Source organism: Clinocottus analis, unplaced genomic scaffold (assembly GCF_023055335.1).
Source record: "Clinocottus analis isolate CAN_PGR_092001 unplaced genomic scaffold, fCliAna1.0.p SCAF_2, whole genome shotgun sequence".
NCBI lineage: Eukaryota > Metazoa > Chordata > Actinopteri > Perciformes > Cottidae > Clinocottus > Clinocottus analis.
This window is the reverse complement of record NW_027175931.1, coordinates 12,641,409-12,656,742: the sequence shown is the minus strand read 5'-3', so window position 1 is coordinate 12,656,742 and position 15,334 is coordinate 12,641,409. Positions and strand designations below refer to the sequence as shown.

Below are 15,334 nucleotides of genomic sequence, written 5' to 3'. Positions count from 1 at the left end.
TGGGATAACGTATTTAATTCAGCAGGTTTGAAACTGAAAAGACAGTTTAGTAGCTTTGTACTATGTGTAAAATCCCTTGGTTTCACTTTCATATTCCTTCGTTCATTTCTATTCCAACCTCGTTAATAAAGTAATATATGAACCGGGTTGTTTAATCGTCTGCATGACGCAACACTGTAAGAACACAGACGAAGTATTTAAGATGCTTATTGTGGTGGAGATGGACTACAACGTTGTAGTTTCACGGCTGCAGACAAACTGACGTCACTAACATTGCCTGCCGTCGCGTCAGAACTACGTCGCTTAGTGAAAGTGGAGTCGTATTCTCTAAACACCGCGGTGGTCTTTTCCTAACTCCCCATTAATTCTCCTTCCCATATTTCCTTGACCCTGTGACGTTTCCACAGAGGTCAAGGAAAAGTGCTTAGGGTTAGACGTTAGGAGGTGATTATTTGACTATTCGACCGACGCCCGTGTCTCTTGTGTTCTGTGTTTCCGGCACTTCCTGCTCTGTTGATTGAGAAGAATGTGAAAGAAGCATGAATAAGCACGGTGTTTCATACCGTTTCATCAGCACTGCTGTGTCACAAAAAGCACCTTAGAATATTAAAATATGTATCACTTCCATAAAGATCCACGTCACTACAATGACGCGTCAAACTGTCCTCTCGCGAGACGGAGCACAGTTTCCCAGGCAGCAGTGTGGCGTGTGCGCGATAGAGACAAGGAAAGATGGCGGAGCAGGAGAGCGAAGAACCTAAAGCTGTCGAGAGCAACGGCGAGGTAAAAATGAATGACACTCTTATTATCTGATTTGCTCGTCACGTCCAGGGAAATGGGCCCGTTTTATCAGTTGAACCGTCGAGTGTGGGACCGTCCACATTTAAACGTGTAACCGACCGTTGCACAAGCTCCAGTGACGTTGTCAGTGCCGGCTGGTTTTAAAACGACCCCCCCTCCTGTCGTTAGCAGGGTGCTGAGAAATACGGACGCTTGGCGAAGGGCAGAGGTGTTAACGGCTAAACCCCAACTAAATAAGTAAACTAACTCGAAAGTGACGTGATAATTAGTGAACTCAATGTGTGTCGATGTGAGCCAGCGGACTCCTACAGTGTGTCATTTAGCTATCACGAGGCCCGCACCTGAACGACGTAGCTTCACTAACCAGGCCGGTCTCGAGCAGCTCACACACGCTCACACCGACTGTCACACCGTCTTACTTTAGGTACAGTCATCGCAGGGAAACGTTAAGGCTCGATGTACGTTTTGTCCGCCTCACCGCAAACCTGGCAGCTGATCAGGGTAAAATTGCCAAATTAGATGATTTATCTCATGTAGACGACGTCAAATGTTGGATTTATCTCATGCAGACAACGTCAAAATGGTCTATCCCTGGAATATTATATCGTAAATGTTTTAAGGGGTATTTGTTAAATGAAAAGTAATTGGAACAATATACAACCAACTAGCAATTATTTCCGGAGTGAGAAATGTCACATGTTCCCACCGTTCAAAATGAATCATCACCCTCCAGAGGCCAACCACTAGTGTCCCCGCTGCCTCATTTACGCCTGTATTAACCCAAACACACATGTCTAGTGACACAACATAGTGATATGCTCAATCAAGCAACTTGTAAATCTGGTGGAAATGTCTGGTATCTTTACTCTTGAGACCAAGACAGAAGAGTTTTTTTTGTTGTCTAATTTGTTCAGAATTAGTTGAACTTTGTTGTTCTCTCTTTATTTACCTTTTTATTGCTTTGTAAACCCTATAATCCATGTCATTGTCTTTACATTATAGTCTCACAGCAGAATATAGATTAAGCAACCACAAATCTTTGAATCTCAGAAATGCCCAGAACACTATCTCCAGATCCTTTTATTACAACCATCTACTTTCCAAGTTTACATGTTGTTAAGCACTTTTTTGAGTTCGCAAGGGATTTATCTTCCAGAATAACTGCAGCCCAGCTCTGTTATTTAAATCTAAGTGGCAGATTGTAGGGCAAAGATAAAACATGTGCTATTGGGCTTACATGTTGCCTATGTTGCTCTTGAGGCCCACTACCGGTGATCAGTTGAGAGGCATTTCTAAAGGATTCATCCATGGTAAATCTATGGGAAATATTACGTGCCAAGTAGTGCTTTTATATTTTGGAAGTTTTAATTTAATGATGTAGCTGTATTGGTCAGAGCACAACATGCATGATGTCATCATTTTCATGTCTAAAATATCATCTATTTTCCTTTTACAAAATGTCCTTTTTAAAGTGGTCTTTAAGCTTGGCAAACAGGCATTTTTGCACCGATGGAAAGCCTTTTTATCTATTAACATACAATCAACAGATATGCCTTTTATCTCCTTATTTATTGGCCTATATTGGTATACTTCCCTCTATAGCAGATACTGTCACCATGTGTAGTACAAATTACCGGAGCAATCCACTTCTGTGAAAGACTGATTTATCTGGACTGTTGGCCCGTTTCCTTTCAGACACGCACTATCCAGTGTGACGCATTAACTATGCACCCTGAGTAAGTGGTTAATTGTTAATCCTTGTTAACTGTGTGTAAATTATCTTGAGCCAGAACAACTAACCTTGTTTCTCCTGTAGAGCATATATTGATTGATTGTCTGTGTGCAATGGTTCTTATGTTGATCCCTTCAGGAGGCCGAGATCCATGTTTCAGATAATATAATTGCTTTTATTTGAACACAGGACAGGACATGGCATCGAGGATGAAAAGTTCTATTTTGAGCCATTTCATGGCCTTGAAATTCAGTTTGATGGTGCTAGGCCGGTGGCTTATCACAAACCTTAACATTTCCGATGTTCATTTAGTCATTTCTCTGTCATATTGGTCACTTAATAACCTGCTGAGCGGGAATGTCTTCCCCCCCAAAGTGTTTGTATCTGGAGGCCAACCTCTGGTCTTCGTTGTGCTAGTGACAATGGGGGAGATTAGATGTTTAGATAGTAAATGAGTCTCATGACTTGGCATACGCTTGTGTATTCTGTCACTAGAATGTGGCCTTGCTGGATGGGTGAAGTGGACACGCTGAAGGAAACTAATAAGATATTTTTACTGATATTGAATATGCTAATTTGTATGCTTGCACTCACAATATATCTTAGCAATGTTGTCCATCATGTCGTCTTTTTAATATCCTCTAGTGATTTGTAATTTTACGTTAATATATTGTCATCAGTTCGACATTTTATGTTTAAAAGATGTCTGTTTTCCAGAACCCAATGTTATTTACTCAAATAGCTTACTTTGTCTAAACCCATTGAATTAAAAATTCTATTAACGAAGACAACAACAAATCTTCATATTTGAGAAGCTGTAGTGAGAGAATGTTTATAAGCTCCTTTTTTATCAAGCCAATAAATTGTCATTGTTAACAGGCCATTGTTAATTGTCATGTGGATGAATTTTATTTTGTCACTATATCTACATCCTTAATCCTTTAAAAATGTATTATGTTCTTTCAGTTTTGACCGTAGATTGAGTGTAATTCAGTCTCCTGTAGAAGATGCTCACTTTATTTGTTGGACAAGAGAGAATTAAAAAAAAAAATTGGTACATGTCCAAAAATGTACAATAAAGCTGACTTTTGACTTTGTATCACCATGTTCAGCTTTCAGTAAAGTGTCTTCTTTTGCTCCACTGACCATGTTTCTGTTTGGCTGTAGGTGAGCAGTAATGGGACTGTTGCACCAACAGAGGACCAGGTTGTGCCGACAGCTGAAAATGCACTGGATCCTCAGCCACCGCCACAACCAGCACCTAATGCATGGCAGGTCATTAAAGGAGTCCTCTTCAGGTTAGTTTTTCTTTTTGTCTTTAATTTGGCTGGTTCACCCTCTCTTTATAACTGTAGAGCCAGCGCACAAAGCAAAAGTTACTCTGACATGTGGAACATGGCTGTAATAATTAACACAATACCAACCTTGGAACCCGTCGTCTATCTATCTGACCCCGGATAAGCCTCTGCGGACAAGGGGCTATATGTGTTGGGTTCTGGTGTTGGCAGTGGATATCCAGACCTAGACTTCCTTTTCCATGGTCTGATTAGCAACTTGTGATTTAAGACTGGATTTGGAGTTGAGACACAACCTGTACTAATGTTGCACAGTATACCGATACTACAAAAGGACCGCGCTACCCGTACGTTGAAAATGACACGATTTTGCATATTTTAAGTATTGGTACTTTTTCAAAACGGCGCTTCCTTAAAACTGCTCCTCTCTCTCGCTCATGCTGCATGGAGACGGAGCTCAGGGGGGCGGGGCTTACGGCTCCGACTCGCACACAGAGCAGCAGCAGCGCGCTCTCTGATCGGGGGAGACATGGCCGGAGCTCAGGCGCTCTTGCCGACCGTCCTCTGCTTGTAGAAAAAAGACGCCAGGAGTGTAATAGGGTTGTCATGATACCAAAATTATGACTTCAATACGATACCTGCCTTAATATCACGATACCGATACTTACGATACTAGAATTTGGTACGATACCATAAATACGATACGATACTAGTATATTTATCTATGATAGTGGTAAATAAAACATCTGTATGGTTCCCTTTTTGACCAGCTTGTTTCTGCCCAGCTTTTTGAACACTTGACAAATGGCATTAATATTAGTATTAGCATACAGCAAGATATTAATGAAAACTACATGGTGCCATCATAGCATTGATCATACACGGCTATGTAGGTCTATTTTCCGGATGACTATATAGTTATTTCCATAAGTATGAGCAATTGTAGATAATAATACTCCATAATACTGCTACTAATAATTTTACAGATGTGTGTTTGAGATGAAAAAAACCTAAAGCTATCATATGGGTACATTAAAGATTGACACATAGTAGTAGTATTAGGGGGGAAAAAAATCCTCACAATACTCTTCCCTAGTAAAAGAAATTACAGTAGTCCCTCGTTTATCGCCGGGATACGTTCTAAAAATAACCTGCGATAGACGAAATCCGCGAAGTAATCAGCTTTATTTTTTACAAATATTATACATGTCTTAAGGCCGTAAAATTCCTAACCACACACTATTATACACTTTTCTCAGACAAGCATTGACATTTTCTCACGTTTCTCTCTTATTTAAACACTCTCAAAGCTTAAACTTTTGCGGATTTAAAAAAATAAGCCCAAACATTTTTAACAAATTTAATTTTAATGATCAATATACGAGGTCCTCTGACCGTACCTCTTTGTCCTGGCGCCGCTCTGCTGACTTTTTAGCCAAACGTATTCTGTACCGAATGTATTCTGTACTGTACAAGAGACACTGCAAGGAGGAGATTGATTGTCAAGGGTGTACAGTACAGTCCCTTAGCTAATCAAGATGCAGAACACAATGCGTGTTCAAACTGTAAGCACATAATCTATGCATTTGGTTATAGAAATAAAATATCCCTCAAAATTAACGGAGAACGCCAGGTCTATTTTTCACAAAAAATACCCATACACGGCATGTATGGAGGTAGTATTAGTGTAGTACTTTTTGGGCATCTACATCAAATTAAAACCCTATGGTTTATTTTCCCTGCCTAATTAAAGCCAAAAGATTATATTGCAATATTTTGCTGTGTTGCTGCCAGTGATTTGAGCTTTTAAAATTTTTCATTATGTAGAAAAGGTAGTTGGTAGCTTTGGCTGCAGGGGACAAAAAAGGAACTTAGGAACGCCATAAAAATACCTCATTGAAAGTGATGGGTAAAGTTTTTATGCAACACACCAACCAACCATAAGCCTAGAAGGCAACAAAATTATGTGCAACAAAGAATTGATCTTTATGCATTTTAGGATGACACCAGACAGAAAATACATTATTTGAACGTCCGTTTAGGTTAAATAGACATTTAACATATTGAACAAAAACCACCAGGGCACAAAGATGGTTGACACTTATGCTGCGTTCACACCAAATGTGTTGCAAATTCGACACAGGAGTAGATTACATGCAAAGTCAATGCAGATGTGAATGAGGCAAATAATTTGTCTCATTTGTGCAAGTTGAAAATGTTCAACTCTGGCTTTTGCCATGCAAATTTTTCGCCCACCAGCGGTGAAAAGCTCTGCCCGTCAACACCGCCGTTGCTGTCGTTGCTGCTGCTGGTCCACCAGAAGTAGCGCTGCTAGTGGCCATTAAACTGATACAAATTTATACATGTATCAGTTCTTTATTTGTGAACAGTGTCCACACAGTACTCTTTTCTTCTTTCACATTAACATACACATTTGAGTCTTAATCCAACTCATCCAACTTTTGTCAGCTTTCTTTTATTTGTGTTTTTTGTCTGAACATGTCTTCCATGCCTTTTTATATACTAGATCTTATTTTCTACTGTTTTCCCATGTTTCCCCAGAATCTTCATAATCTGGGCGATCAGTAGCTGGTTCCGTCGAGGGCCTTCAAGTCCAGACCCCAACACTCCAGCCGGGGCACCGAGAGTACCCAGCAGGAATCTGTTTCCCAAGGACACCCTGATGGTATTAAACTTGTCCCCTCTGTCTATTGGCTTTATCTACACAGCCATTTGTTTTAATAGAATTGAAGTGCTTCATTCTTAATCATTCCTCCGGGTCTCCTGAAGTCTGAAAGCAAACCAGTGTTATGTACACTGCCTGGCCAAAATAAAAGTTGCTTCCTGGATTTAACTTAGCAAATAGGTACGAGCCACCTATTGGATAATCAGGTCTCGGTTCAGCAACAGTATGTGCTCAAATAATGAAGTCAGGTGACTACCTGAATATACTGAATGACCAGGTTATTCCATCAATGGATTTTTTCTTCCTTGATGGCACGGGCATATTTCAAGATGACAATGCCAGGATTCATCAGGCTCAAATTGTGAAAGAGTGGTTCAGGGAGCATGAGACATCAATTTCTCACACGGAGTCCAGACCTGAATCCCATTGAGAATCTATCGAATTTGCTGGAGAAGGCTTTGTTCAGCGGTCAGACTCTACCATCATCAATACAAGATTTTGATGAGAAATAAATGCAACACTGGATGGAAATAAATCTTGTGACATTGCAGAAGCTTATGGAAACAATGCCACAGCGAATGCGTGCCATAATCAAAGCTAAAGGCGGTCCAACGAAATATTAGTCTGTGTGACCTTTTTTTTGGCCAGGCAGTGTATTTTTTTCAAACTGACTTGTGCTCTCTCGTGACTCTTTAATATCATAAACACCTTTCTTACTGTCCCTGCAGGACTTGTACGTGTATATGTCCCAAGACGAGGTATTCTCAGACTTCAACAACACAGAAGCCCTGTTCTGGTTCCACAGGGATTTGGTCTACGGAGACTGGACCGTTGGAGAGAACGAGGACGGCTGTTACGAGTACTATAAGGATATAGACATCCCAGAGGTGAGGATGATGGGGAGGTGCAATGTGAAAGTGATGAATCTGAAGAGAGAGGTGACAGACGGTAAATGCATTGTCAGAGGGATCAGGTATTAGTTTAAGAAATAAGGTTGATTTTGGTGAAGCACAAAGAAGACAAGTCACTATGAACTTGACAGAGTTATGTGGATTTGACTGAATACTTTGGTTTGGTGTGTATTTGCAGCAATTGTTAAAGAACGGTTCCCTTTACATGCACGTCTACTTCACTAAAAGTGGATTCCACCCAGACCCAAAACGCAAGGGGCAGTATCGCAGACTGGCAACAGTTCATTCAACACGCAGTAAGCACACATAGAAAATGCACAAATTCTAAACTTTAAAGAAAAGTTGTAGTAATAGAAAAATATATTTGATCATTTCTAAGTGTTATCCTTTACTTGTTTACTCTTTCAGTGCTGAATAAATTCAAGCGAAGAAAGTTTATGAAGACAAAGAATCTGCTAACAGGCGAGACAGAAGCAGATCCCGAAGTTATCAAGGTTAGTATTTTTGCTTTACTTTTTAAATTATTTTGTACACTGCAGAGCTAGACCAATAAATTGACCAGGCACTGATATCAGCGTATTGCTAATATATCTGTGTATGTGGGCAAAGTCTATAAATACATTAACTCAATGAAATTAATTTTAAAAAGTCAATAAGTGCAAGAGCTGGAATTGACTTTATATTGGTCCTGTTATCAATATAATTCTTTGTAGATGACGTTGCAGTTCATCACTGACATCAAATGTGTTTCCTAACAGCGAGCAGAGAGCCATGGTCCAGTGGAGATCATCTCTCATTGGCATCCAAACCTCACCATTAACATGGTGGATGACCACACTGCCTGGGTAAAGGGCTCGGTTCCCCCTCCTCTTGACCAACGTAAGTTCTTCCCACTCGCCTCTTTGCCAGGTCCCAACTACAGCAGCTGTTTAAATATGTGTTTTCTTAGAAGTTGTGTTTCTGTCAAACCATCTTTGACATTTCCACTTTTCTATCACTAGATGTTAAGTTTGATGCTGTAAGTGGAGACTACTATCCGATTGTGTACTTCAATGACTACTGGAATCTTCAGAAAGACCACTTTCCCATCAACGATACCCTGACAACACTCCCACTGCGCCTCGGCTACTGTCCGCTGTCCTTGTGGCGTTGGCAGCTCTACGCTGCCCAAAATGCACGTTCACCGTGGAACTTCCTACCGGAGGACACCTACGAGCAGTCTGATGAAGACCAAGACTCTGTTAAGGTAAAACGTCAATGGTCACAGATACTCAATGTTAACATAGAAACTTGCTATATTTATCGTGCTACCATGCTATTTTAAATATCAACGCAAATAAAAAGACGATGTAAGAGTAAATAAAGATATTCAAATGACTTTGAATCATGTGCACCGTTTCAACCATCTTGTTAACTCCCAAACTGTTCTGCTTTCTAGCAGATTATCTTTGTGTGACATATTAATTACTGTGTACTTGATATTTATTTGCATATCAGCTGTCTGAAAGAACTTTATACGACAGTAAAAATAAATGATTTAAGTTTCTACTGTCCCTTAGTTAAATGTTTCGTTGTGTGAAATTTGATTATCTTACTATGTAATGCAACTTGCAAAATAGCATGTTTTTGGCATTGACATACACAATGGTAATTAAGCATAATTGGTTATTTCTGACTCTCATCCTGAATGCTTGGACAGGTTTACTATATTTCAACTACTGTTTGCTAGCAACAAGGCTGCAGCTAAATGTAACTTGTGTACTAATTACATCTGTAATGTAAGATTAAAAACACTCTTTTATAGGTGGCTCTTTTGGAAACCAACCCATATCTGCTGGGAATCACCATTGTTGTCTCCATTGTGCACAGCATTTTTGAGTTTCTTGCCTTCAAGAATGGTAAGATCACAGCAGCCTGTCTGTATTGAGAACATGATGACAATACAGTATAGATTGCACTGTGTTTGTCTATGTCTCAACTCGCCACCACCTCCTCCTCAGATATCCAGTTCTGGAACAGCAGACAGTCTCTCGAAGGTCTCTCTGTGCGCTCCATTACATTTGGAGTATTTCAGTCTATGGTTGTGCTGTTGTACATCCTGGACAACGAAACTAACTTTGTGGTGCAGGTCAGCGTCTTCATCGGCCTTTTAATTGACCTATGGAAAATCACCAAGGTCATGGATGTCAGGGTAAGTCGAAGCATCGCTTGTTTTTTTCATGCACAATATTGTTAAACATTTTCTATTTAAATAGAAAAGACTCCTGTCTATCTTTTAACAAATATTAAAAAAGAAAGAAAACAATTGCATTTGATTATGAATTTCACGCTATGAATTTCACACACAGTTATTCCATATGATAATTCTAACGCTAACTTATTCTACCTGTATATTTCTACTGTATATCTTGCTAGTTTTTCCACATACCAGTAACCACCTCTGTTTATATTTCTCTAGTTGGACAGAGAGAACAAAATTGCAGGGGTGTTGCCAAGATTGGTCTTTAAAGACAAGTCAACATATGTGCAGTCTTCAACCAAAATCTATGATGATGTAAGTGAAACCATTACTCGACTACATATTTATTAACACCGGCCATGTTCTGAGGACTCTGCATTCAAATGCATTTAGTGGACAATATATTTGAAAGCTCATGTGATCGCGTGGAGGTTCTTTAAGCCAGTAGTCCCCAACCACCAGGCCGCAGCCTGGTACCGGTCCGTGTGTCCCTTGCTACCGTGCCCAGAGAAAGAAAGAATGAATAAAAAAATCGGATCAGAAAAAAAGTGTTATTTTGAAAAAAGAAGGGATACATCCATCTCCGCGTAACTTCTTGACACATGTGATAGTTACCCCAAAAATGAAACTTACAAGTCTGTTTCAACTTGGTGTTCTATATTAAAATCAAGGCCGAGTATCCTTGAGATCACCAAAAAAGCTCTGAAAACCCTACCTCCATTTTCACCATCCTGTCTTTATTAAGCAGGTTTAAATTAAGCAGTAGACTGGACATGAACGCCTAATTTACGGAGTTAACAGGACATAAACACACGTCGGGTGACGTTTTCTCCAATCACACCGAGATGGGACCGGCTCGTAGCGGAGAAACAAGCTCAGGGTTCCCACTAATTCGGCGTAATGGTGAGTTGTATCTCCATGCACTTTGTAATTGCTTCATGACGGTCGTATCATTTTATTACGTTGTATTTATCGCCCACACCGTAAAGGCCGGTCTGTGAAAATATCGTCTGACACGAAACCAGTCCGTAGGGCAAAAAAGGTTGGGGACCGCTGCTTTGAGCCACATGCCTCAAGTGTTTCTCTGTGAAAGGGGCAAGCCTCAGAACATTTCTGTTATATAAAATATTACTTATTTGCTTTTCATAAAAGTACATTTATTATCAAACCTTTTTTTCTATTGACCTGTGAACAGATGGCCTTTAAGTACCTGTCCTGGCTGCTCTACCCCCTGTTTGGCTGCTATGCCGTCTACAGTCTATTGTACGTAGAGCACAAAGGCTGGTACTCCTGGGTGCTCAGCATGCTCTATGGCTTTTTGTTAACCTTTGGTAAGTATGTCTAAAGCATTTATATACCTCCATTTGAATAATTATCATTTTGTCTGAAATGTATTTATACATAATGAACCCATTACAAATAAACTTAAAGATGTATGCGTGTGCAATGTAACTGTCCATGAATTAGCTAATGTACATGAAATGATACAGAGAACACTGTTGTATCCAAGATGTTATGAAAGTAGTTCTCAAATGTGGCTAAGTGAAGGCACTCCAGGAGGTACATGACAATTTTTAAATAAAATATAGCATCCATTAAAAAAAGTAGTAATAGTTATTTAATAAATATTAATTAAAAGATAACTAAGTTCATGAACTGAATTTGATATATTCTGTATTAACTCAGACACTGTGTATTACACTGTCTACAACCAAAAATGCTTTGCGCTGGTTAGGGGTACTTGGTTGAAAAAATATTTCACAGGGGGGTAGAGCTACATCACTGAAGAAAGGTTGACAACTACTGGATTATTGTCTCTGGATCAAAATCTCTGTATGCCTTTCAAACAGAAAAAAAGATATTGAAGTAAATGGCCCAAAAACAGAAGTTTACAAGAAGTTATTGCTGATGACTATTTGTGTTTGTCATTGTCAGTAAGAATGTATTAAAAAAATATAAAACGACTAAAAAAATGTAGTAAAAAAAATAAATTGTATCCAAATGCTGTGTTCACACCAAACACAACAAGATTTTTAAGGCGGCCCAAACAGTGAGTTTGCCGTGGGGCGAACAGACCATTGGAGGTGGGGCGAATATGCGGGAGTTGAAATTGCCCAACACATCAGTAATAGTTGCATCAGCCGATCAGCGTCGACGTTTCACTTGTCACTGCTGTTGCTAAATCAAACTTCTGCTGGTCCCCCTGAAGTAGCCGTGATAGCGGCCGTCATCTGACGCTGTTGGACTACGGATAATATTATGAACCCAGACACGATGGAATTTGATGTTCCGACGTATGTGGAATTTACACAACACAAAAATCGTGTCGCGTTTGGTGTGAACACAGCATAACAATTTTTTTTTTAACATGGACAATCATTTTAGATGAAGCGACACAGACAATATTTTATCTCTGTTAAGGTTATAAATTCTCTAATACACTGTAAAAGTTCAAATTTAACACATTTTCTATACTCTTCTCTATGCGTGCATCTGTTTGATATTCATTTTCACCATGTATTATGGAATTTACTATTGGTTTTCTTCTTATTCATGTAAATGTATTTTCAAAGGCCAGAGATTCAGCTGATTATTCTAATGGTCTCTCTTAATTTTCCAGTCTCTCAGTGGATGTACTTACAGCTAATGTTTTCTCACTTGCGTCATGGTTACGTATCCAATTCCCAATGGCCTCTGCTAATGTGCTGCATATTAATAGAATTTACTTGGTCTCATTGCTTGTTTAATTTACTGCATCTGGTATAAAATTGCTTATGTTTCCTAACTTGGGACTCCCTCCTATATCTGTGTTTTTCTGTTTTAGGTTTCATTACAATGACGCCACAGTTGTTCATAAACTACAAAATGAAGTCTGTGGCCCACCTCCCATGGAGGATGCTCACCTACAAAGCTCTCAACACCTTTATTGATGACCTGTTTGCCTTTGTCATCAAGATGCCCATGATGTACAGGATAGGATGTCTCAGAGATGGTACGCCTTCCCTGTTCTAGATGTTGCACTTCTTTTATGAATTTACTCAGATCAGAGGAGGTTGCATAATCATTTAACGTCTTTAAAAAAAAAAGGCATTTTGAGTTTGTAGCTTGGTGACGCTCAGATGTACAGTGTTTATTGAAGGTTGTTTCATGTTCAAATTCTTGCCCAGCATTGTGCAGTTATTCCATACAGATTAGTTCAAAGATTCAAACAACTCACTACTTCGCACTGATTTTCATGATTCCCATTGTTATTGCGAGGTTGACATTGTTAGCCTCTGAAAAATCATACAGATATTTATTTATTCAACATTATTTTGGAGATGTTTCCACTTAATAAAACTGTGTGAAGTAATTTGGTTGAACGTCAGCTCATTTTCATTCAGGGAACCTCACACAGGCAATCATGTTAAATTGATAATCACCCTTAGATGTCGTCTGTGAAGTGTGCACAGTCGGTCTGTCTTAATGATATGCTGGTTGGTAAGTTGAGGAAATGTATGTTCATCATTTGTAGGTGATGTCATTTTTTCAGTTTCCACCTGCTTAGCGCCTCAGTTTGTTTTCTGGGTTTCACTTTTCATATCAATGCGTGTGTCCACCATTGAGTACTGATTGTTGGTATTGAGCGGTCACATTCTGGCTGTACAAGGGATGGCCGATGCTGCTGGACAAGCTTAGTGCTGAAAACCCAACATGTTTTCATTGTAATCAATTCGACTTTATTTAACCACTAATACTAAGTAGGTTTGTATTTGATGACAAATGGTTATTATGGGAATAATGCTTTTTAATTATACTTGATTCTCAATGGACTAACTTCTGTCTCCTTTCCTGCAGACGTGGTGTTCTTTGTCTACCTTTACCAGCGCTGGATCTATCGGGTTGATCCCAACAGGTACAATGAGTTTGGCACCAGTGGAGTGGAACGCGTCCCTGAGGGCACGGAAGCGGCAGACGCTGCTCCTGCCACGGCCACCATCACAGACAAACCAGAGGGGGAGAAGAAGAACGATTAAACAAGACAACGCCCTTATCTGCCTCCCTGGCCCTCAATTTTTGGGGGCGAAGAGGACTTGTTGAAATTAGGCAGGGAGGGGGGTCGTCGTTAAGCTGTCATGGACGCCTCTGTAAAAAAAATGCAGTTCAACTGTTCCCTATGATTTCTGTGTGGATTCACAGAAAATCATATTTAATGTAGACTTGGTAAATTCTTATTTCTGTTCCTGGCCCTCTCGTTTTGCAGTTCAAGTAAAGTAAAACAAAATGTGATGTACTGTATCTGTATGATTTTTCAAAGGGTAACCATGTCTTGGAGTAGAGGTTGGGAGAGGAACTGTTTTTTTTTATACAAAGTAAAAAAAAGAGGCTAAGTTCAGCTCTTTTTTTTTTTTTTTAATTTGTGTGGAATCCTTGTGAATTTTTCTTTTCATTCCATGTGAGCATCGTGCTTTAGGTTTCCTGGAACTTGGTGAGTAGTGCTGGAGGAAACTGGAAATGTCCTAAGCCACGAAGAGGTTAAAAAAGAAAAGGTGGTGACTGAACGACCCTACAAGACGCTACCAACAGGACAGTGACTACCCTCAATTTTAAGCTAATGGTTAATTTTTGAAATTTGAACATAAAAAATAACAGCCTTGCTGGTATTAATATGACTATTAATATTGTCAATGACTTAATTTTTGTTTTTCAGTCATAGAATCATTTTTTATATGTCCTCAAAACTGCGCAGAATCTCAGCTTGTTTTGGTAATAATACTGTTGTCAAATCTGTGTAGCATTAGCTAATTTGCAAGTCTAATTTTTTACCCCCTCAACTAGATGTCTGATTTTCAAATTGTTTCACATTCACGCTCCAAAACCGATCACCTCGACAGACAGTCGAGGCAGTCGGGTGTGTGCTGGAAGAATTCCAGTGTCTCTTTTTTTTATTTTGAGTGCTGTAAATTCTGAAACAAATAGGTTTCCATGTTCGTACATATTACTTTTTGATTCACTCATGTTTATAGTAAAACTTACGTGTGATTTAAAATGTCTATCCAAAGTTTTTTTTTTTTATTTAAAAAAAAAAAAAATACAATTTCTAGTTTTTACATAATCTTTGCATGAAACTTCAAAGATATTATAGCTGGTTTGTTTGCTTAAATAGCATGCATACTTTGTCGTTGGTTCTTTGAGAGAAGCAAACAGGCTTTTCGGTCAAAAGGCTGAAATTAGCAAATGTTTCAGTATTTTTGCTTGGAAAAGTGATTGAATTAATAATTTATGAAACGAGTTGCACTAAATTGTTTTGTCTGTGCATGCGCAGGCTAGTTGCAGTATGATGAGATTAGATACTAGATGCAGGATATATTTGTGAATTTATATTTTAATTCAGTTTAATTTGTATAGCCCAAAATCACAAATACAAGATTTGCCTCGAAGGGCTTTACAATCTGTACACATGACATCCCTGTCCCAGGACCTCACATCGGACAAACTCCCCCAAATAAAGATGGTAAAAACCCTTTCACAGGGGGAAAAAAGGGAGGAAACCTGAGGCAGAGCAACAGAGGAGAATCCCTCTCCTCGGATGGACAGAAGCAATAGATGTTATGTGACCAGAATGAGCAACGTATCAGAGTTACAGCATATTACATGAATATGACAAAAACTATTCATATAATGAGTGGT

At 39.2% G+C, this 15,334-nt stretch overlaps 1 protein-coding gene across 1 annotated transcript; it reads left to right on the top strand.

Moving 5' to 3' along the window:
• The first annotated feature begins 658 nt into the window (after positions 1 to 658).
• On the top strand, positions 659 to 14,697 carry clptm1 (CLPTM1 regulator of GABA type A receptor forward trafficking). The gene is made up of 14 exons (XM_068585540.1): positions 659 to 783; positions 3,701 to 3,831; positions 6,391 to 6,514; positions 7,243 to 7,401; positions 7,604 to 7,721; positions 7,834 to 7,919; positions 8,184 to 8,304; positions 8,427 to 8,671; positions 9,230 to 9,323; positions 9,426 to 9,616; positions 9,884 to 9,979; positions 10,860 to 10,995; positions 12,489 to 12,656; positions 13,502 to 14,697. Exons 1-14 carry the CDS (start codon positions 733 to 735, stop codon positions 13,678 to 13,680), a joined length of 1,899 nt encoding a protein of 632 aa, XP_068441641.1. The 5' UTR covers positions 659 to 732; the 3' UTR covers positions 13,681 to 14,697.
• Positions 14,698 to 15,334: the final 637 nt, after the last annotated feature.